The 23,371-nt window shown below is 41.5% G+C and overlaps 1 protein-coding gene across 1 annotated transcript in view; it reads right to left on the bottom strand.

Moving 5' to 3' along the window:
* The window catches only part of PACS2 (phosphofurin acidic cluster sorting protein 2), a 1,734,969-nt gene that overhangs the window by 926,585 nt on the left and 785,013 nt on the right, over positions 1 to 23,371 (bottom strand). Inside the window, exon 12 of the mRNA XM_044073533.1 lies at positions 13,449 to 13,526. Coding sequence (XP_043929468.1) covers positions 13,449 to 13,526 — 78 coding nt within the window. The remainder of the gene's footprint in view (positions 1 to 13,448; positions 13,527 to 23,371) is intronic.

Below are 23,371 nucleotides of genomic sequence, written 5' to 3'. Positions count from 1 at the left end.
CATGAATTTTTATAGAGGAGAAAGAGAGGCCACTGTGTAGTAGGGTCAGCTAAGTAATCCAGGATAAGAGGGAGGGAGGGCTCTGCTGTATTGGCTCCCTTAGCCTGGATCCAGGTGCAGAACCTTTTCCATTTGTAGGCATAAGACTTTCTAGTGATAGGGCATCTGGCCTCATGTATAACATCTAGAACTTGTTTAATGAGGTTGGCATATTGATCTGGGGTTAGGGAATAAGCCAGGCTGCCAAATTGTGTGCCTGCAATTGGGGATGCATGAATTCCCCTTCCCTCCGAGTCAAGAGGTTTGGAATCTGAGGAAGGTGCCATGGTGGCAGTGGGGACAGGCTGTGCAGCAAGGGATACCAGTGCTGGCAAAGCCAGTCTGGAGCTATAAGAATTGTCCTTGTTTTTTCCGCCTTTATTTTGAGCAGTACCCTGGGGATGAGAGCTAGTGGAGGAAAGGCACAGACTGATATTTTGTCCCAGGGGAAGGACAGTGCATCCACTTTCCAAGCCATGCAATGATGCTCCCTGGTGCAGAATTTGCTGAGCTGATGGTTGGTGTGGGAGGCAAAGAGGTCGACCTTTGGGGTGCCCCATTTCTGAATTATTAGGCTGAAGGTTCTTCTGTTGAGCTGCCACTTGTGTGGGTCCAGAAGATTTCTGCTTAATTGGTCTGCCAGAGAGTTGAGGGAACCTGGTAGGAATTGTGCTAACAGGTGCAACTGCATGGCAGATGCTGTGTGCCAAAGGGTCATGGCCACCCTGCATACAGGGTAGGTGTGAGTCCCTCCCTGTTTGTTGATATAGCACATCACAGTGGTGTTGTCAGTTCTGATCAGGAGAGCCCCTGGGGAGAGAAGGGGTTTGAAAGCTATCACGGCATGCTGGACAGCCAGCATCTCTTTTTGGTTGATGTGCAGAGGGATTTGCTGCGGGCTCCATTGGCCCTGTATGCACCTGCCGTCCAGGTGTGCAGCCCAAGCATAGTCTGATGCATCTGTGGTGAGGAAAGGCAGTCCCTTGTTGGGGGAGCATGCTGTTGCCCACCAAGGAGTGTTGACACCAAAGGCTTTTTAGGTACCATTAAAGTTTCCTTGTATGCAGTCTGGCATATGAATGAGTAGTATGCAAGATGCCATGATCCCCAGAGCTTGCAGGATCTTCCTTGCAGATAACTGGGGTCTGGTGGCTAGTTGAGAGACATAGGCTGTCAGGAAAATTTGTTTTTCTGGTGTAAGGAATGCCATTCCGGGATGCTGTATCCAGGCTTCCTCCCAGGAAGATAAGCCTTTAGGTGGGCACCTGTTTGGATTTCTTTTCATTGATTGTGTACCCTAGGGAGGTTAGTAGGGTCTTTACAAAGGCCAGGTGCTTGAGCAGCTTTCCCTGGCTGTCTGCCTGAATAAGGCAGTCGTCTAAGTATGGGTATATCTGGATATTCCTTTGTCTGCTAAAGGCAATGGGCAGAGCCAGACATTTTGTGAAAACTCTGGGAGCAGTAGATAAGCCAAAGGGAAGTGCAGAAAACTGAAAGTGTTGAGATCTTGCCCTGAAACGGAGATATTTCCTGCATGACTCCCTGATAGGAATGTGGAGATAGGCCTCTTTTAGATCTAGGGTGGCTAGCCAAGCGTCCTTGGAGAGCATGGGTGGCAGCTGCTGGAGGGTGAGCATTTTGAATTTTGGAATCACCAGGAAAGTGTTTAGAATGGATAGATCGAGGATGGGGTGCCAGGTGCCCTCTTTTACGGGCACCAGAAAAAGTCTGGAGTAGAAACCTTGGCCGATCTGTTCTGCAGGAACGTGCTTTTACTGCCCTCATAGAAAGCAGGGAAAGGATTTGCTTTTGAGCCTCTGCCCACTGGTTTGGAGGTAGATTTGGGAACTCTTTTGGGGTTGGAAGGTTGTGGAAGGAAAATTTGTATCCCCGAGACACTGTTTTGAGAACCCAGTGGTTGTTGGTAATGGTGGCCCAGGTGCTTGCGTGAAAGAGAGATTTCCTCCTAGGGGTAAGTGCAGGTGGGCAGAGGGAGGGGGTGGGAGATGTGAGTCATTGTGGGTTCTTACCATAAGGGGCTGGCTTAGAACTCCCTAGTTTTGAAGTGGAGGTAGTCCACTGCTTAGATTTTTGCATTCCCTGTGGCTGCTGTCTGGGGGGGGGGGGGGGGCTCTGATTCCCCGGGGCCTGGGCTGGACTGGCTTAGTGAGAACAGGAAAGGAGCACTGCTTGGTGGGACAACACCTGCTGAACCTGGATGGTTGGACCTGTAAGAAATACTTAACTGTCTGCATAGATTTTGCTTTTTCTTCCATCTTTTTTAAGACCTCTTTTGCCTTAGTGCCAAATAAGTTGCCCTTGTCCAAGGGGGCATCCAACAATTTAGATTTGACATGGTCTGGCAGGGGCTATTCCTTATGCCATGCATGCCTTCTAATGACAGATCCAGTGACTGCTGCCCTGCAAGAAGCTTCTAAGACATCAAAACCACAGTGCAAGGTGTGTTTAGTTACTTGACTTGCAGAATGCATTATCACTTGGAATCCTTTAGATTCTGCACAAGCAGGAAAAGAAGACATTTTTTATTTGTGGAGTTCCATGGTATGTTGCTGAAATTTTAGCATATGGAACTGACAATTTGGTACCCTGATAGCAAGAGTAGCTAATGTGTATACTTTTTTACCCCATCTGTCTAATGCTTGGGAATCCCTATCTGAGGAGGTGGGATTCTTAGCAGAGGTTGCTTTAATCGCTTTAGGCCCTTGAGAAATTACCTCAGGGTTAGCAGTAAGATTTTTAAAAAGAAATTTGAGAGAGTCAGGGACTCTATAGTACCCGTCTGGTTTTCTGGATGCAGGAGGGAGGGTGTCAGGAGTCAATCTAGATTCCAGGAAAACATCCTCAACAACATCCGGGACTGGGGAGATGGCCAAGGGTCTGTGGAGCTAAGATCTAAGAATTCCCTAAGTCTCTTTTTAGACTGAGGGTAGTCTTGACTCTCCCATTGGAAATGCTCCCTTAAGGTATGAACGGTTTTCAAGAAAAAATCCTCTGGGAGAGAGGCTGAAGGGATGGAATCCTCTGCATCAAAATCCTCATAAGTAGAGAGGGGTTGCATGTCTTTATATTCAGATGCATCAGGGTCATCTGACTCTAGTTCAGACAAAACTACATGGGACAGATCTCTTTTCCTTTTGGAGGGGGTAGCTTGGCTTCCCCTGATCAGCATGATAAGGCCTTCCACCATGTTAAGCATTTGAGACTGAGGCAAGGAAGCAGGTGCCTGAGATTGAGGCGTCAGTGTTTTGGGTGTGGTTTGTACCCTGGGCCTAAGAAACTCTGCCGTTTTCAAAAGAACGGTAGTCACGAAAGAAGATGTCGGTTTGTGTTGAGAATTGGTAGTGTGAAAGACTTCCTCGGAAGCCGGTGCCTGCTCAGTGGCTCCGGACCCACGCAAGAGGGAGACAACCGTAGGATCCTTAGTTGAAGAAGAGTTTTGCGGCATACCGGACTCTGAAAAGGTCTCAGTAGCAGCCTGTGAATCCACAGAAGCGGGCATCAGGGGCTGCGAAACAGCCTCACTGAGGAACTGAGAACTGATGACTAGCTTAACAGAAGAGTTGTCGCTAAGTTTGGACCTGTGCAGTCTGTCTCTGTCTTTATCTTTACATTTATTATGAAGATCTGCTGTCGGATGGCTTACTGAAGCCATATCGGAATTCGAGGACTGTAAGCAAAAATATATAGCTATAATAAGGGCCCGATGACGGATAGTTCTGGCATTGAACAAAGCACAGAAGAGACAACAGAGGACGTCGTGGTATGAACCTAAACAAGTGACGCAGTAAGAATAAAATTCTCGGTGTGGTATTTGCTTTCCACAGGCGAGACAAGTATTAACTTTTTCTGACATCGGTTAGTGCAAGAAAAAAGGATCCCTAACGGGGTACTTAGCTTTAGAAGACTTCAACTTCAATTCAGTAGATGAAACTCAGGTAGCGGCTGACTGGGACTCGTGCGAACTGCTTCTATTTTGGGCTCCACGGCAAGAAAGACTGATCGGCTGCCTTACTTATACTACTGATGACCTGATGTCAGTCTTGAAGAGACAGCAACCAATGCAGGAATACTAAGCCTCTGGTATTCGCGCCGGCCGTGGGCTACCCTGGCAGGGATAACCCAAATGTGATGACTGCAACAGTGAAACACGAAGAACATCTGGAATTTCTATGAACTATGATCAACAGGGTTCTGGCTGACAAATCTGTATATGACTGTAAGCTAGGAGCAGTCACTGAATCCCCAAATGACATGGCCAACCTGCAGGAAGGGTTGTCTCAAACAAATAACTGGTGCCAAAATTGTGGCCTCATACTAAATGCCAAAAATGCATTATTGTAACCTTTGGGGGTCATCTACCCCAGGGAACTGCTACACTGACAATACACACTTCATAGTTGACCCAGTTGTTCAGGATTTGGGAACTTAATCAGGACAGTCACTTTTAACCAATGTGTCTACTGTTATAAGAAAGTCCTTCAATACTGCACAGTTTACAAACAAAGGGATTGTATCTAGATCTAGGGCTGTCACTGTCCAACTTTACTCTTCCCTCAGTAAAGGGCTCACTAGGCCAATCATTGAATATAATGTCCCCTCTTTGGCATGTATCTGTCCAGAAATATGCACCTGGAACGCCCCATAGAGATATCTTACTGAAAGGATACAAGGCCTAAACAACATGTCCTACATGGACCAACTCAAAGCCCTGTCACTATACTCAGAATTCCAGACTGCTAAGAGGTGACCTGTGTCTGGCATACAAAGCATCCTCTGACCCATTACTGATGGATTTACTACACATCAGCAAGTCAAATGGCATCAAAAATACTTGGCCTCGGGATCTAAAACTCTTCTGCAACATCAACGGAACAGTTTGGAGGGACAGGTGTATCTTACAGGGGATACTGTTGCTGTGGAACAGACTCTCTATCCACATAAAACAAAGATTATTCATGTCCATATTCAAGTACAACTTAGATCTATGGAAGGGAAACAGAATATTTACCCCAGGACTGCTCCCTGTACTACTAATGGACAGAGGCAGCTCCTAAATGCTTTATCCCATGCATTGATCCCTCAAATTATCTATGATATCCCAGTTATTCTTATTGAAGTAATATAGAATTAACATCCATGGGATGGGTAAGGCTAATCTATAGCCAAAATAGACAGGTTATTTTGAGCACAAAAAGGGGAATTGGCTAGGCTTAAAATGGCCTGTAAGGGCAGCTAGCCTAGTACTTACCAATGAACCTATAAAAGCTTGCCCTCTCTGTCCTAGTAAATATATCCACTGCAAATAGCGTGCATTAAAAAAGGTGGTGTTGAAAGAAAATGACCAATTTTGAGGATGAAGGCAAAATCTTCCCCAACCGCAGATTTAATAGGAATAGAGGTGGGTCCCCGACTTTCAGAGCGCTGCCTTCCCCTTGAGGAGGACGGTATAAAAATACCTCCTAATACATCTAAAATACACCTCCTTTTCCAACCTCAGATTTAAGGAAGGACATGCAGCAAGGACCCCAAAGCCTTGCATCTTCAACAGGTGAGATCTAAGAATAAGATTTATAAACTCTGACATAGCTGAGCAACATGCATTCTTGCCAGCTTTGTCTCCCTCCTGGGCTACTCTAACAAGTCATCTGTGCAGGAAGTATGTAAGTATGTAAGTCTCAGTGAATCATTAAGCCACTTCCCTAAAGACACAGAGATGTTAGCCTTGGTATGTGAGAAAGTATCATTCCAGTCTGCCAGAAGGCAATAATGGACATCCACCTTCCTGAAGGCAGTAACAAAGTATTCTTCTAGGCTTGTGTGATAACAACAAAAAATATCTCCATGGGAGGGATGACCACAACACCCAAAGTGGGTGCCCCCATACTCACACTAGGCCCAGGTGGAAGCAAAATACTAAACCCCATAGCCTCCCTAAAAGGACACAGCACTCCATGAGAAGTTAGAAGAGTTCTAAGAATCCAAAGCTTTGTCTCAGAAATGAAGCCCCCATGTCTGACTCCCTTAACTAATTAACTGGGAGGAAGCCCTGAGAACTTCCCAATGCTGGGATATGTATCACAGTGTTCAGAGGTTTAATATGCATATGCAGTAAACTAGGCCAGCAAAGGCAATATGTCAGTGTGTCATGGATAATGTTTAATGGTGACGAGTCTATGCCAGGCTATGCACTGACATCAAACTGAAATCTATACAAATGAAAAGTACAGTTGTGTAAAATCTTACCATAGCAGTAGATCCCCTTCTCTTCACTGTCGCAGTATTCTTTATTATAGCGATCTCCCTCCAAGGCAGCCAATGTTCAGCCGGTATACCAAATCCTTACGATCCTGTATGTGCTGTACATCACACATATGCTCCACGCACAGAACGTAGTGTATAAAAGTGACCTGCAGATGCAGCTACCCAGAACTGAACTGCCCAATAGAGAACAGTCTCCACAGGACAAAGGAGTCCATGCGCATCCAGAAGGAGAAAATGCAGAAGAAAAACAGGAGACCCTCAGCCAGAAGGAAATCCAAAACAAAAACATAATAAATCAGAGGGGGTTGGAGGGAAGAAGTGAATACTTCAATAGAAGAGAAGGACATCTACTGTTATGGTAAGATTTTACACAACTGTACTGTGTCCTTTATTATTACTGTTGCACTATTCTTTACTATAGGGAGAGTAAAAAAAGCTCAAGAAACAGAATAGTGTGGAAGGCTGAGAACAGCCCGTAACAAACCCATACAACATGGTTCTAGCAAAACCTGTTCTGCCTCTAGAAACAATATCTAACTTACAATGCTTAGTAAAGGTATGCAGTGAAGACCAAGTAGCAGCTTCAGTGATAGAACTGGTGTCCAACCCCTTGAAGAAAGCACCAGAAGAGGCAACAACACTAGTGGAATGAGGTCTAACAGAAGTAGACAAAGAGTTGCCATGAAAAGAATAAGAAAAAAAATGACCTTAGATATCCAGGAGGAGATGGTTTGCTTAGAAACAGCCAAATCCAATGTCTTGGGATGAAAGAAAAGAAAAAGTTGGTCAGACTTACAAATGGCCTTAGTTTTATCCAAAGAAAAGAGCTGCCCAAAAGGGCTCAAAACCCTATCGTCCACACTGTCAGCCAAAGAGTGGACAAGTAAGGATGGATGACAGGCCCCTTTGTCCTATGTGAGAAGATCCAACTGGTGAGGTAACTTGTGGTGACTGCCCCTGTCCAGAAGCATCAAGAGGGGGAGTCAGTGCTGTCCTGGCCAAAAGGGAATCTCTAGCACAAAATATTTGGGAAGTCCAGGTAAATCTTCTGCAGGACTCTTGGAAGAGGAGGAGGAGTAAAGCATAAAGAAACATCTCCTTCCAAGGAGAATAAATGGTGTCCATCTTCCACGCGAGATCGCATGGCAAAGAAAGGGCATCGATTTCCCATCCCAGTTTGCATGGCACACTGGAATAGAAGAGAGGGAGCTGTCTGTTCAGAGGGGAGGCAAAAATATATACCTAAGCAATAATCCAGGAATGGACAATGCCCAGAAACACATCTCTTTGAACCATCCATACATGAGCCTGTGGTTTGGACCTGCTCAGAGAGACCGCCATTAGACTGTGTTCTGAAGGAATGTATACTGCCTGAAGAGTTACCTGATAACTGAGAGCCATCTCCCAAGACTGAATAGCCGTCCTGCAGAGGAGGTAAGATTTTGTGCTTCCCTGCCTGCTGACATACCACATCACTGTAGTGCTGTCTGTGTACACCTTTAAGGGGAGAGAACATGTGGTGAAAAGCCTGAAGGGCCAGAATCAGAGCTCTTATCTCTTTGATGTTGACATGCTCTGACTTCTGTTTGGCGGAGGGAGCAGAGACCCTGAACTTTCAGGTGACCACATGACACCCCACCCCATGTCTGAGGCATTAGTGAACAGTTCTTGAAAAGGGACTGGCAGCTGATAGGGCAGGCCTGACTTGAGAGCAAACTGTTGACTCCATCACTCAAAATCCTTCTTTAGACAAGGAAGGAGATATAGACTGAAATCCAGAGGATGGCAATGCTACAGCCAAACCAACTTGAGGTATTCTGCATGTGCAGTCTGGCAGGAGAGCAAGTACTGAATAGAAGAGGCTGTGAATCCCAGGGCCTGAAGAAACTCTCTGGCTGGAATGGCAGTCATAGAAAGAACAGACAAAAGGAATGCTATCAATGAGAAAACTTTTGGAGGTGGAAGAGAAGTCAACACTGGCACTGTTTGAATCCTGCATCCCAGATACACATGATCCAGAGAGGAGTCAGTTCAGACTTTTTTTGAAGTTGATAGTGAACCCCAGACTTTGAAGAAGAGAGATGGTAAACTTCAGATAACAGTTGACTGGGAGAAGGTGCTTGAAGCAACAGGTCATCTAGATAAGGTAAAATCTGAATTCCTTGGAGACTGCAGAAGGCAATCACAGGAGCTAGGCATTCTATGAATACCCTTGGGGCAGTAGAGAGGCCACAGGGCAAAGCAGGATACTGCAAATGAAAGGAAGAAACACAGAAAAGTAAAAAACTTCCTGAAAAGAGGGTGAATAGGGATATGAAGGTAAGCATACTTCAGATCCAAAGAAAAGCCTGGGGTAGTAAAAGAGGATAACGGAGTAGGCAATATGCTACGGAGTAAAGCTGGAGTTTTTTGAGACAGTCAGCATAGGGCATCTGTTTGAGTCCCATAATCCTCTTTGTGAAGTATTTTTGTGGCCTTTTCAGCTGTTGCAGATGTCTTGTGAGGTACATTCCAAAAGGGGCGTTGCATTCAATAATCAGTCTAGTAGAGGGGAACAATGACCTCTTTTTTCCTGGATGAGAACCATTTCATGATGAGCTGTGCCACGTAGAAGGATTTCCTGACTACTGTGGTGATGTGATTATTAAAGGAGAGACTACTGTCCACCTCAGCCTCAAGGTCTCTTATCACACCTTTGGCATTAAGTGGACTGCCGCTCATGTCGTAGTTCATGGGTACCAAGTTTTTACCACAGGGGATGACAATGCACTTTTTGGCACTGAGCTTGAAGCCGTGCCTCTGACACCAGTCATCAGTCTCAGTGAGGCTCTTCTGTAGGATGTCCACATCATTTGGGGACTCAAGTATGGCACCTAATTTGCAGTCATCTGCAAACTTCATCAGCCAGAGGCCCTCTGTGTTAGCCTGTACTTCAGAGAAGTAGATACCAAACAGGAGAAGACCCAAAACTGAACCCTATGGTCCTCCACTTGTCACAGGTTTGAAGCCAAATTTGGAGATGGCAACTTTTACAGTGTGGGTTCCGTCAGTGAGCCAGTTGGCAACCCATCTTGTGACATATGGATTTATACCCAGTTTAGTGAGTTTATCTATGATTCCAGAATGGGGGATGGTGTCGAAAGCCTTGGTGAGGTCAAGATAGGCTGTGTGAACCGTCTTACCCTCGTCTACGACTTTGGTGACTGTTTCAAAGAGGATGATCAGGTTCAGGAGGCATGATCTGCCCTTCACAAACCCGAACTGGGTGGGGTCCAGAGTTTGGAGGTCACCAATGTCTTGTTTATGAGTTCCATGATGATACGTTCCATGGCCTTGCAAACCAGGCTAATAGGGAGAAAGTTTCCGGGGTCCTTGGTGGCTCCCCCTTTGTGGAGTAGTATAACTGTTGCTGTGCACCATTCAGTGGGTACAAAGCCTGAAGTGAGACTGTGATTGAACACAGTGCTTAGGTGGGGGCCAGTTCATTCTAAAGTTCATGTAGAACGCAGCCTGGGATGTGTCCCATGGATGCTGTGTTTCTTGGCTTTGGTGAGCGCAGTTTTTACCTGCTCAGTTGTGATTGCAGGGGCACTATATTCTTTGGGTATGGATATGGGCACTTTAGGGGGTGAGGGGGGTAAAGTTGGCACTGAACCTATCAGCCAGGATACTGGCGATATCAGTTGGTTCCGTAATTTTCATGCCATTGTGCTGTAACTCAGAGCATATCTGGGTGTTGCCACTGAAATTCTTGATATAGCTATAGAATGCTTTGTGGTTGTCCTTAGACTCAGTGGCAATCTTGTTTTCATAGCTGGCTTTGGAAAATTTTATGAGGGATCTCAGCCTCTTACTGAGGCTGACTAGGGAGCTCCTCCACTCATGGGATTTTACTCTCTTTTGCAACAGTTTCTTCCTTCTGATATAGAGTTTGTTTATAGAAGGGAACCACCAGATTGGCTTCCTTTTTTTGGAGGATAGCATCTTGGTTCTGCCAGGGATAGCACATTCCATGCACTCATGTAAGTGCATATAGAGTGCATTTGTATAAGGTTTGGCAGTCGTAACTGTATTGTCCATCTGCATGGGTGTCGTGAAGTTTGCCACTTCTATCTTAAGAAGCACGAAGTTGGCTTTGGAGAATTTTTTTTACGGTGGTTTCCTTAATGTGGGGTGGGGGTGGGATGTGGATATCTATGGTGATTAGCTTATGGTCAGATCTGACCGAGGAGTTGACTTCAGGTTGTGGAACACCGGTCACTCATGTTGGTAATGACTACGTCTAGGATATTATTGCCCCTGGTGGGGGTGTGGATAAGTTGATCCAGAGCATTGGAGCTTATGAATTCTAGAAAGCGTTGAGTGAAGGAGTTGGTACATGAGTAGTTTTCCCAGTTAATAGAGGGGTAGTTGAAATCATCCATTATTAATGTGTTTGGTTGAACCCTAATATTTTCCAGTATATCAAGAAAACAGGAGTGGGAATCCTTGGGCATGGTGGGGAATCTGTAGCAAGCTCCAACAATGATTGCAGTTTTGCCCAGAATTAGCTGCACTTGGATAATTTCGGATACATTATGTTGGGCAACTAGCCTGGAGGTATGGGTATCCTTAATGAATATGGACACTCCTCCGCCCTTGGTGTTCTGGTCCTGGTTAGATGGCCGAAAGGTATGGTATGAGTTGTATCCTGGTAATGCAGGGGTGCTCTCTGGAGCCTTGAACCAGGTTTCAGTCACTGCACATATATCGATGTTCTTCATTTTAAGGAGTGCCTTGAGTGAATGCATTTTGAGCTTTAGACTTCTAGCACTGAGTAGCATTACCCTCAGTTTTTTCTTGCCTGTATCTATTACAGTGGTGGGTTTGTCATTTGAACTTTGCCTAAAAAAGGCACTATAGTGGTGGCAAGAGCCTTAGCCAGTATCCAGAATCCCAGGGGTGAGAGGTGCAGGCCATCTCTGGCAAAGCATCGTGGCCTGTTGACCTTGTCATCCCAGGCAGACAGATACTGGATCCCCTTGGAATGACACCAGAAGCTTAGCCAATTGTTGAAGTCAATCATTTTTTCCGTGTAATGCGGTATCATTCTGGGCGAAGGTAGGAAGCTACTCAGAGCTAGGGTCATTTATGCCTAGATTACAAGATCGGAGAACTCCTCATGTCTCTTTTCATGTAGTTCAGGGAGGTATGTCTCAGGTCGTTTACACCAACATAGACAATGACTGAGTCATATTTGTACTTGATGTGGAGTGGCCTGAGTGCATGGGTTATGTGGCAGATCCTGGCACCTGACAGGCAGATAACAGTAAGAAAATAAAAAAAAACTCCAACAGGGCACTTATCTGATGGCTAAATATTCAGCACAGCAAAAAGGTGCTCTAACCAACAAGCAATAATGGATTTTGGATTGGCAGCAAAGAAATCCTGGGCAACTGCATCCATATATCACTTCCATGGCCTATGTCCTGTGTGGGGGGCATATGAGTGACATACGGTGCATACAAGATCACAATGCTTTGGTATACTGGCTGAACATTGGGCTACCTTGGCCAGGGGATCCTTATAGTAAATAATAGTGCAACAGTGATACAGGAGGACATCTTTGTAACCATAACTCGGCATCACAGCAAAAGCCAGATAAGCACCCATCTTTTGTACCTAAATTTGGCATGGACTCACTCAGATTTTTCACTGACTAAGTCAACCAGTCCTGATGGGTTGATGGAACAGCCCATAACAGAAGCATCCATAGCCCTTACTTCACATCTGTGATGACTCAAAAGAATCCTTTGGTCACAGGCAGGATGAATGAAATCAAAACAGGAAAGGCAGCACTAACATATCAGGATGCATTCCCCAGGGAGAGAGACAAGGTGCACCTCTGCAGACCTCACATCCCTTTCAGAAATGGGGAGGGCCAGATTAAAAATACATCCTCAATAACATAACTGGTCTGCTCAATGCAATGAGAGACCTCAGAAGCAGTGGACCTAGGATGTGGAGGCAATGGTGGTGACTACTTCCCAGGAAGATTCTTAGTTGTAACGCTAGCACCCTTTTAGGCAGTGACACAGCAGCCCTCCCCATCTGTCAGATTAGCCTTTTTCCTCTGTTCTTATTAAATTCTAAATTTCCATCTATGAAAAATCAAATGTCATACAAAGTCAAAACCATTTTATAGGCTTAGTAATGACTAAGATCCAAACTGTGCAAGGTAAAAAAAAAAATTTTTGAGGACATCTTTACATAGTGGCTTTACACTGTGCATCATCACATAATCATACACTTCTCTTGAGTGCAGGAAATGCCAAAAAATGTAAATTTTTGATTTATGGAGTAGATAAATCCAAGTGAGGGACTCATCAAGGAAGGATCTTGTTACTAAAGTCCTGTCATTTGTAAGGATATACTGTTAACAAAAGTAGTCCATGTAGGAATTAAAAATGCACACTGCCTCAAAATTAGAAGCTGCTGATAATGTTCTATGCACAATGTCTCAAAATTAGAAGCTGCACATACTACACATTCTTTTTCCTGTCATAAGAATCTAATCACTGAAAGTGAGGTTATGGAGAACAGTGAGGAGCTGTGAGGGAAGGCAGTAGATTCTGAATATGTATCACAAAAAGGCATCTGCAGAGCCTGAATGGATCCATAAAAAGCAGCACTTGCATGTAAATCCACAAACTAGTCTTCCATAAACTTCCTTCACTCTTCTATCTCTAAACTAAATTCAAAGACTTATGTTTCAATCAGTGAGTGATTAATGAACATATCTACCCCTTTATTTAGCTGCTTACTAGTTTTTTAGTATTAAGAAATTTCTACTACAGCAAAAGTACTAATAGCTTTCCAAGTGTGGCAAGCATTACACATTCTAGAACAGTTTTTATTAAAATAAAAAAAAAATCTCTAAATAGATGCGCATCACTATTTGGCAGAGAGCAGAAACGACAGGTGGCTAAACATTTAGTTTTAAATTAGTCTTGTTAAAGGATAAACAATTCAACATGGGCATGCCCTGGAATCTGAAATTTTTAAAGCAGTGGAAATAAAAGTGCTAAACAAAAAGATGCATTAATATTTTAAATAAAGCAGATGGCAAAGGAGAGTTAGAAACTTACAAATGATATTGCGTCTGATAAGCTGTCAATTTGGAACCTGGGTGCTGGGCTCTTGACTTTTTCAGACACTTCTACCTGCTTTAAAAGACAAAAACCATTTAAAACTCCATTCTACTGACATATTTCATTAGCAGTTTGCACTACTGTACTTCATTCTGCTCATCTATCCTTACCTACTATGGCCATGTTTACAGGAAGAATAAAGAAATATCTGCTCAGAATGTAACCATAGTGATAGATGGCATTCTCAAAGAAACCCAGTGTTGAAATAGCAGGCTTTTTAAATAGAGGTGTCTAAGATGCAGAGTGGTAGGATAAAAATACAACTACATTTAATTATTCTTAAAGCATAAATGACAACTACCTGACCGACCTCCAAATACCCATCTAAAAGAGCAGCATCAAAGTTAGTTTGCCACTACTAGTAATGAGTCTGGGTACTGTGATGTATTGCTTAAAACAGTAACCATCTAGAAGAGTCCTCATTATACTAAATTACTAGACATCAGCCGAGGCCAGTAAAATTTCATTCAGCGTACATAACCATATAGTGAAATTCAAATATTGGCAATGTACTTGTGTAGACCTCTTACTTAGTAACAGGAATGGTCCAAACTAGAGCAATGTCTAGCACAAAAACAAAACAAAAAACTTCAGAACAGACCAAAGTGAAGTTTACTCTGTTACAGTTCTGTTAATTAATAAAAGTATAAACTACAATTTAAAATCAACATTTCATCTCCTGTAACACTAACCAATGCAATGGATACACTGTTGATAAATACCTAACAGAATCTAGATAGCACTACCATAAAAGAAGACCACAGATATAAAAAGCTTTATAACTACAGACTAATGAGTGGTTTGCAGAAGTAAGGGAAAACGCTAACATTTCAATGTTCTAGAAATAATTCTGAAAATAGGGTCTGTGCTAAAGAATGGCAATGCTCCAGCCTTAAACATTAAAACACTACATAGTACAACAAAGTTGTTCTGCTAGCAAAACCCAACCTTATGCAAAGTAATACAGTGATGCTTTAATTTATGATTTTGTTGGATAAACCAAACAATTCTGTTCAGAGCAGTTTGTATTTCCATGGTTTGATGCAGTCTCAGTTGGCCATAAGGGCTTGCAGTTTGCACCATTGTGATTCTTAGAGGTATGCACCCTATGTGTAGGTGTGAAGGGGGAATGTGTGTGTGTGCATGCTGCTGTGTAAACGAATGTCTGAGATTTCTTAATCTTTAGCCTGATAGGCTTAGGCAGTTTTCTCTTAACAACGTCACGTGTAAGTTGGTTTAGTGGAAGTGCTCTGTGATGAGTGCGTATGTTATGTTCTGCTTACCGAATGTGTTCCAGGGTGAGAAGGTAGCCTCCAAGTTAAGCAAATACTTACACTTCTCACATAGTGAATCATTTTGAGGTAGCAATAGACAGTTTTCGGTAAGCATGAGGCAGTTACTACACTGCCTCAAAATCCCTAGTGCTATCAAAATAGCTACAGCAGGGGAAACAGTTGAGTGAGAGTCTATACGTATGATAATATTAGTAGAAATGACAAAGTCTGTTTTTTGTCATTGAGTTTAATAATGTTATTAATAAACTTATTCATGTAGTAAGTGAAGAATGGAATTTTCTGAAGCCAGATGTGAGTTAGAGAAGATACTTCCAAATTAAGTTATGTTTTTCCTGTAAAATAGGGAGAAACCTAAAGAATTTAGAGAAAAGTAATTATAAGAAACAAAAGAGTATTTATTTTTATCATTCGTACTTTAAGTAGCAAAGTAGGCACCTTCCCTTGTGCAGGGTGTTCTATATGTTCTTTTGCCCCATAAAGTTACAGATTCTGAATTATTTCACGTTATGCTGATAAAGATATTTATGCATTAAAATGTAAGCATGATTTAGGTTGTATCAGATAGACCAGTAGTAAATTTAAGGTTAGGTTACAAGAGCATTTCTGGGATCTTAGGAATAGTAAAATAACTAATCCAGTGACTAGGCATTTGAATTAATACTGTAAAGGTGAGAAAAATATACAAGTTACCATTTTGAACAATATCAGGGTAATGATAAAGTTGTTCAACAATGACTTTTTTAAAAAAAGAAGAAACCATACTTACTTTAAAATTTGGTATGTTGGCCATTTATGGGCTTAATAATGAATGTAGTGGGAATAGTTTGACTTAATTATGTTTTTAATTGTTATTGGTGTATAATAATGGGCTCATTTTTGTGTGCTTTACTCTTGAAGACATCAGCTGAGGCATTAAGTGGTGATGTTATAATATAGAATTTGTTGATATAGGACATTATTTTCCCATTTTTTCTGTTGTTGGTGTGAGATTCCACACTGGCCAGTGCAGATGAAAGAGTGTATTATAAGTTAATAACTTTTGGTACAAAACAGAAGAGGATAACTGACTGGGCTGGAAAAAAGTAAAAACTAGGATATGGCTAAAAGATAAAAGAATTAGCTATGACTATCGTAGCTGTCAAACACAAAACATAAATGTAAAAGTTAGACTATGTAGGATAAATAAGGATATCAGAAATAGTGGCAAATTTAACCAAACAGCTTACCCTAGATGCCAATGTAGTCTCTACCTAGCTAGCAAAAACAATGAACAATGGGTTGTCTAACTCAATGGATCCAAATGCAGTAACTGTAAAAGCTACAGATAAGTGCAGTAACAGTATAGCAGTTAGCTAAGTAATAAAAGAATATCACAAAGGTAATCTCTAGTGTACTGCTGTGGAGCAGTAGCTTTAAGTGCCTCCTATTCCTGAGGTGCTAGAGCCCTGAGTAATTCCCTCAACTTTTGTACTTTCTATCCAATCAACTTTCAGGTCTTCAGCTTAGTCTCTTTTGACCCTAGAGCCTTGCCTAACCACTGCTTGCAGATTATCGTAATAACCAGTGGTTTATAGGTTCATAGGCATTCACTAGGCTAATGACCACAAGGGCCTTTTTAAGCCTAGCCATGCATCCCAAATCTCTGACAAGTTCTGATACCCTTGATAAGTGTATGCAGGGGCCTGGGATATGAACCATTTATAGGTTACCTATGTCCATTAGGGACATAGGTGCCAAACCAGGGATGAGTTTCCTGTTCCCCATCCAATTGTCCAAGTTGCACTTGAATTGGGTTAGGGAGGAACTCTGCTTTACATGAATGGGGAGCCTGTTCCATAGATGGAGTAGTCTCTGGGATACATACCTGTCTCTCCAGCAGGTCCTATTTATATCACAGGCAAGGTTTAAGTCTTAAAAATAGGTAATTCTGGTGCTGTTTGTTTTGTGGATATACAGGAGGTTCATCAGAGTGGGGTCTGACAATGCCCTGTATGCCAGGCATACATATCTCAAAAGCATGTAAGAGACAGAATAGAGGGATAGGGCCATGAGGTGGTCTGCATAGGACATTTTACTTACGCCCTGTATTCTTTTAGTGAGGAACCTCTATGGACATTCCAATTGTTGGATATGCCTGGTTAGGTACATATCAAAGGGGGCATTGTACTCAAGGATAGGTCTGATGAATGCCAAATACAGTGGCACAATGACTTCCTTGGACTTAGATGTCATACCTTTGTTTATAATTTGCACAACAAAGAATGATTTCCTCATGACTCTAGACATGTAATGATCAAAGGCTAGATTATTATCTGTGTGTGTCCCTAAGTCTCTGACTACTGGGTGAGCTCGAAGGGGTGTGTTGTCAATATGACAGTTCCCAGAGATGGATGACTTCCCAAAGGATACTATTATTAATTTCTTGGCATTTAGTTTTAGTCCATGGCTCTGACACCAGCTGTTTGTCTGTGTCAGCCCCTGCTGGAGAACATTTGTGTCAGTGTGGGATTCAATGAAAGCTCCTAATTTGTAATCATCAGCAAATTTAGTCAGCCAGAGGCCACTACCATTTTCCTTGACTTCTGAGAAGTAAACGCCAAAAAGAAGCATTCCAAGGACTGATCCCTGAGGGACTCCTCTTGCGACTGGTCTCTTTGTAGAGGTGGACTCCCCATTTCTAACTACCTGGTTCCTGTCTGTGAGCCAGTTGGCTATCCACTGGGTGGCATACGAGTTTGTACCTACCCCTCTTGAGTCTGTCAACAATGCCAGAGTGGGGTACTGTGTCAAATGCCTTGGCCAGGTCACGGTAGGCAGTGTGAACCATTTTTCCCCTTATCCATTGCTTGGTTACCTTCTCAAAGAAGTCCACCAGGTTGAGTAGACATGATCTGCCCTTGACAAAACCAAACTGGGTTGGGTCCAGTGTCTGGAGGTTTATTATATCTCTGTTGATCATTTCCTTGATTATTCTTTCCATGGCTTTACATATAAGACTAGTGAGAAGTATGAGTCTGTAGTTTCCAGAGTCTGTACATGGCCCACCTTTGTGCAGAGGGATGACTGTTGCCATTCTCCCTTCATGAGGCATAAAACCTGTTTGGAGGCTACACTTATATAGCAATTCCAGAGGCACTGATAGGTCAAGTTTCATGCTATTTAGAAGGAATTCTGGGATATTGTCTGGGCCTATTGATAGTGTTTTTTATCTTAGAGAGAGCATTAAGGACCTGTTTCCTAGTGATAGTAGGGGGACTTATATTTGATACGATTTCCTGAGGGAAAGTTGAGGGCGAGAAAGGGGTAAAGTTGGGGTTGAATTTATCAGCCAGGAAGGTTTGTTATATCTTCTGGCTCAGTACAGGTGGCACAATTTACAATGATGTGGGCTGACTGTTCAATGGGGATGGCTTTGCAATCACTGATTCTACCCCAGTGTCTTTTTTCCATACTAGGAGAAACTCTGCCAGAGTTGCATGTTGGCCAGTCTTGTATGGGATCTTATGATGGTCTCTCTGGCTGAACCATGTATTAGCCACTATCAAGTCATTTGCCAGACAGAAGATTAGAATGGCACCTACTTCTTCTGTTGCCCCACCCATGTGGACCCAGACAGTCCCCATATTTGCATTCAGGTCACCCATTATCAACACCAACTCATGTTCTCCTAGTTTATGTAGTAGGTCCTGAAACTGCTGTCTGAATACACTCTTTTCTTCACTATCATAACCCTGTTTTTTTTTTTGTTTTTTTTAATTTCTCCTAGTCTTTTGGGTTTCTAATGCCATGACAGGAATGGACCCCATTACTAAGTTAAAATATGATTAAAGTTCCTGAAATTAGTATTATTTCAATCTTTGATGTTAGCCAGAAGTGCTCTTCACAGCACCGCAATAAGTCCAGTAATAACTCCTCCTGCAATTCATACAGAGTTACATGTATTGATAAAGTACTTAAATACAGCTGTAAATTCTTCATAAGCACCGTTGCTCCTGCTAATATTGGAATTCTCTGGGTATCCTCCTTCCATACTACCCTCATTTCTGCCCACAAATCCTGGTATTTTATGACTCTCTCTCTCTGTACACAAGATGCTATGTCATTAGGTTTACCAATTTCAATAATCAATGCTACTTTTGTCTTTTTTTCATGAACTACTGTATCTCGTTTTCTCACAAATATTTTTGAACTGTTGATAATGGGTGATCCCATGTGATATAAATGCCATAATTTTCTATAATGCTTTGTGGCTCATGTTTCCAATATTTTTCAGCTACATCAATATCATAATGTTTGCACAATCCCCAATGTAACAATCTTGCCACATTACTATGCCTTTCAATACAAAGTCGTTCTGCCATTAGTATATTACAAACAACAAGATATATGACCGCTTCCAATTCTGTTTTACAAAACCTACATTTGTCTGTTTCTCCCACATGTTCAATGGACTTTGTAAACCGATATGTACATAGTCCACTATCTTGGGCTGCCAATATTAACATGTCGCCTTTTGGTCTAAATTCATCTCTCCTTAACATTTCTGCATTCGATCCTGATCAACATGAGCTTGTTCCAAGAGTTTTCTATACTTGCAACTATATTTATACATCTTTCACATTTCTTGCCTTCTCATCTGATCTTTCACACTATGTAAGCTCTTTTGTTTTTCTGCTATATTCATTTGCTGCCTGATCTTTATCTACTTCTGGTTTGATTTCCATTCCCATTTGACACCAATATGCTTCTGCTAAACTAAGCAGGGAAGTCATCTTAAACTAAAACTTTCACTCTGTCTGGGTCTTTTGAAGTCAGCAGACATGTATGTAGTCCTATAACTGCAGATCTATACAGGTAATCAATTTCAAGGAGGCCCATACCTCCTAATATATTGTCTTGGTATACACTGATTTTTATAAATAATTTGATAAGCATAAAGCATACTTCTTGCTTTCCTGTCCAACCGATCCAACACCTTTTGGGGCAAGTTAATCACTCAAACTGTAAGATAGAACAGGAAGAGCAAATTGGTTTATAGCTTGGACTTTGTTGCTAGATGTCAGAGTGGTTTTCAGTATTAATTTTAGTTTGCTAAAACGTTCCTAAGTTTTATTCCCATATGTTCATGTTTTATTGATCTTTCATCAATTCTCAAATATTCATACACTCCCGCTTGCTCAAGTTCTTTTATATGACATTCCTGTCCCAGGCTGATGTTTTCTTGGTGCTGCAGCTTTCCTGCTTTAAAGGGTGCTTTTGCACATTCATCAAGACCAAATTACACTCTTATATCATTTGAAAAAAAATTGACCACTTGCAGTTGTGCTTCCAGTTCCTCATCTGATGAACTATACAGTTTTAAATCATCCACAAAAAGATGATGAGACGTCTTTACACTTTGTTGTTTTCTGGGAGCCATGACTTAATCTGTTAAATAGACAACATAATGGGTTAAGGGCAAGACAAAAGAGCAGAATTGACAAAGTCATCCTGAATATCCCCTTTTGAATTTTTATCCCTGTAATAATAATTTGTCCTTTATCATGGCTTAACTGTAAAGTGGTCTGCCACTGGTTCATGGTCAATGTAATCTTATACATTTTAAGCACTCTCTTATCTATGAATGTGGGACACTGTCAAATGCTTTTTTGTAGTCTATGCATACCATGCTTAGATTCTTCTCCTTTTTACAGTTCTCCATTATAACTTTAACACATGATCCTTTACTACATATGACTTTCTTTTGTTACCCTTTTGTTCTATTGCCATGAGTGAGTTTTCTTCTAAAAGACTATAAACTCTGTCAAATCAATTTCAGTGTATAGTTTATACATCGTTGGAAGGCAAGTTATTGGTCTATAGTTTTTAGGATAGCTTGCAGGTTTGCTCTAAGTAGGAGCACTGTTTTTCCTGCTATTAACCAGGTTGGTTTCTGTTCAGGGTGCGCATATAAATAGTTCTTACTCATGGCTAAATGTTACTTTTAGCCAGAAGTTAGGCACTGTATCTGGACCTGGGGTTTTCTAAATAGGAGCTTTTCTTAACTCTGTTTCAATCTCTCTGGCCGTTACTTCATCCCATTTCATATGCTGCACATTTGAACATCTTAGTCTTTCTTTTACTTCTTCTATCCATTCAGCATCTCTGCTATGTTTCACAGGATTTTCATAGATATTTCTCCAAAACGCATTTATTTCTTCTTTTTATGGTGGTATTTCAATTCCTTTTGCCTTGTTTCCCAATTCTCTATAAAACATTTTGAATCATCAATAAATTACTTATTTTGTACTTTTCCTTTATAGTTATCTGCATATCATCTAAGTTTTTCTGCCTGTGCTGATATTTTTAATTTATTAGTTGCGATACTGCATGATAGATTTGATCCGTTCTGATACTGGACATTGCTTTTATCAGGTCTATCATTCTAAGTATTTTTATTTATCTGTTTCCTCTTCTATAGTCTTCTAACAGTGACACTTCTTGTCTTAATTGCTTTATAGTTTTCTCTATTCGATACTTCCATGATGGCATCTGATTTCTCCCCTTCCTTTCCCTTAATGTCCTATGTTTTTGTGGTAAGACTACCCATTACTAACTTAGCTGCCCAGTAATATATCCTATTTACTTTTGTTAGATCACATGAACAGTCTAATTACAGTGTTCATTTGTTTTATCAGACTTCTAACTTTTTGTGTTTTACTGCTTTTCTGTAGACAATTTCTTGCACTGATCTTAATATATCTATCCATCTCTATTAAATCAAGCTTCTCATAGATTATTTTCTTCTAAACTGAAGGCGCAGTTTTTGTTTTCCATTTCCTGCGAGCATTCTACAGAAACTTCCAGAGCATCTTCCTGTGCCACATTCTCACAAGTTTCATCCTGTGTCACCTGTTGCTCTTTGATATGGGAACTGACTGGCCTATCACTTAACATCGCCTGTGCCAAAGTTGCCACAGTTTCCGGTTCCTTCCCTTGCTGTGCAACTCCAACTGGACTTTTGCACTGGTTTCCTATGGAAGGCTCCAAAGTATCTTCATAGGGCAACCGATCAGATGTTTCCTGCTCCTCTGGTTTCTCCTTAATTTGGGGATTCATTGCCCTACCCTGCTGTGATGTTATCAGAATTAGATTTTCTACACTAAATCATTCACTTCACAGGTAATTCATAACCTCAGTTTCTATTTCTTTAACTTCTACATTACTAATTCTCTTTTCTATTTTTCCTCTTTGTTTTCTTATTTTTTGTACTGTAAAATTTTCCATATCCGGACGTCTTTGCCTATATTTTTCTTCAAATATCTTTGGTGCTGCTCTTTTTGTATTGATTAGTTTTGCTGTCTCCTTTGCATAAATATTGCACCATATTAAATCTCCTTTTCTTTCCGATGTCCATATTTCTTCAGATGTCTCCTGCTCCTCCTGTTTCGGCTTACTTTGGGGACTCGTTATTCCATCATGCTGCGACATAACCTGTGTTAGACTTTCTACACTAAATCCTTCACTTCGCAGGTATTCCATAACTTCAGCTTCTATTTTTTTTTTAACTTCTACTTTACTAATATTCTGTTCTACAGTCCCACTTTGTGATCTTATTTTTTCTGTTGTGAAATTTTCCATATCTACATGCCTTTCCCTATATTTCTCCAAATATCTTTGGGGCTGTTTCTTTGTATTGATTAATTTTTTCTCCTTTGCATAAATATTGCACCATATCGGCTCTCTCTTTCCAATGTCCATATTTCTTTTTTATAACTTTCAAATATCTCTAGATTTTGTTCTTTATATTTTTGCACTTCCTCAGTCATAAATGTGTTGTATTAATGAACACACATTTTTATTTGAAGCTTCTGACAGTTATTCTTGTGCAAGTATTTTTCTTTCCTCTAATTTCTCTCAATCTTTTTGTACAGCTTCTCTCTGGAAATTCAGGGCCTCTTGCATAATAGCAACAATACAGAAGTTCTTTCTTATCCTCAATAGTCTACTCTGTCATCTTTATGGCTATCTGTTTTTGTTGACTACTACTTCCCTCTGCAACAGGGGGGGCTATCCTCCCCACATAACTCTCAACTGTACCGAATTCCTCAGTATTTCCCGGTTTTGGCCGCAAAATAATAGGGTATTACAAATTCCTGATTGGACCTTTAAAATCCTGATTTCATTTTCATTTTTTTTATGCTCATGCGCTTATATCATACACCGCCAGCGTATCCCGCAGCGTTATAATCAGCATTTCTCCCATTTAACTATTAAAAGGACTACTACAGGTTTCTGCACGTTTCCTTGTTTGCAAAATGTGTTTCTCCCATTTCTGGTTAATTTACAAGTTTAAAATATCCTAAATGTTACAAAATATAATCTTTTTTCACTGTTTCTGTCATCTCAGCCATCTACAACACTGTTCAAGCCTCATGGTGAAGCTGAGAGCATGTCAACACTGCCAATGCTTAGCAATAACGCTCTTTACGTTGTTACCTCACAGCAAAAGGTTCTCCCATTCGATTCTCGGCTGGGCTTGGGAGTGCCTTCTGTGTGGAGTCTGCATGTCCTCCCAGCGTTTGG

The sequence above is a fragment of the Protopterus annectens genome, chromosome 6.part0, assembly GCF_019279795.1.
Source record: "Protopterus annectens isolate FY-2018-M chromosome 6.part0, PAN1.0, whole genome shotgun sequence".
Classification (NCBI taxonomy): Eukaryota; Metazoa; Chordata; order Ceratodontiformes; family Protopteridae; genus Protopterus; species Protopterus annectens.
This window is presented reverse-complemented; position numbering and strand designations above follow the sequence as displayed.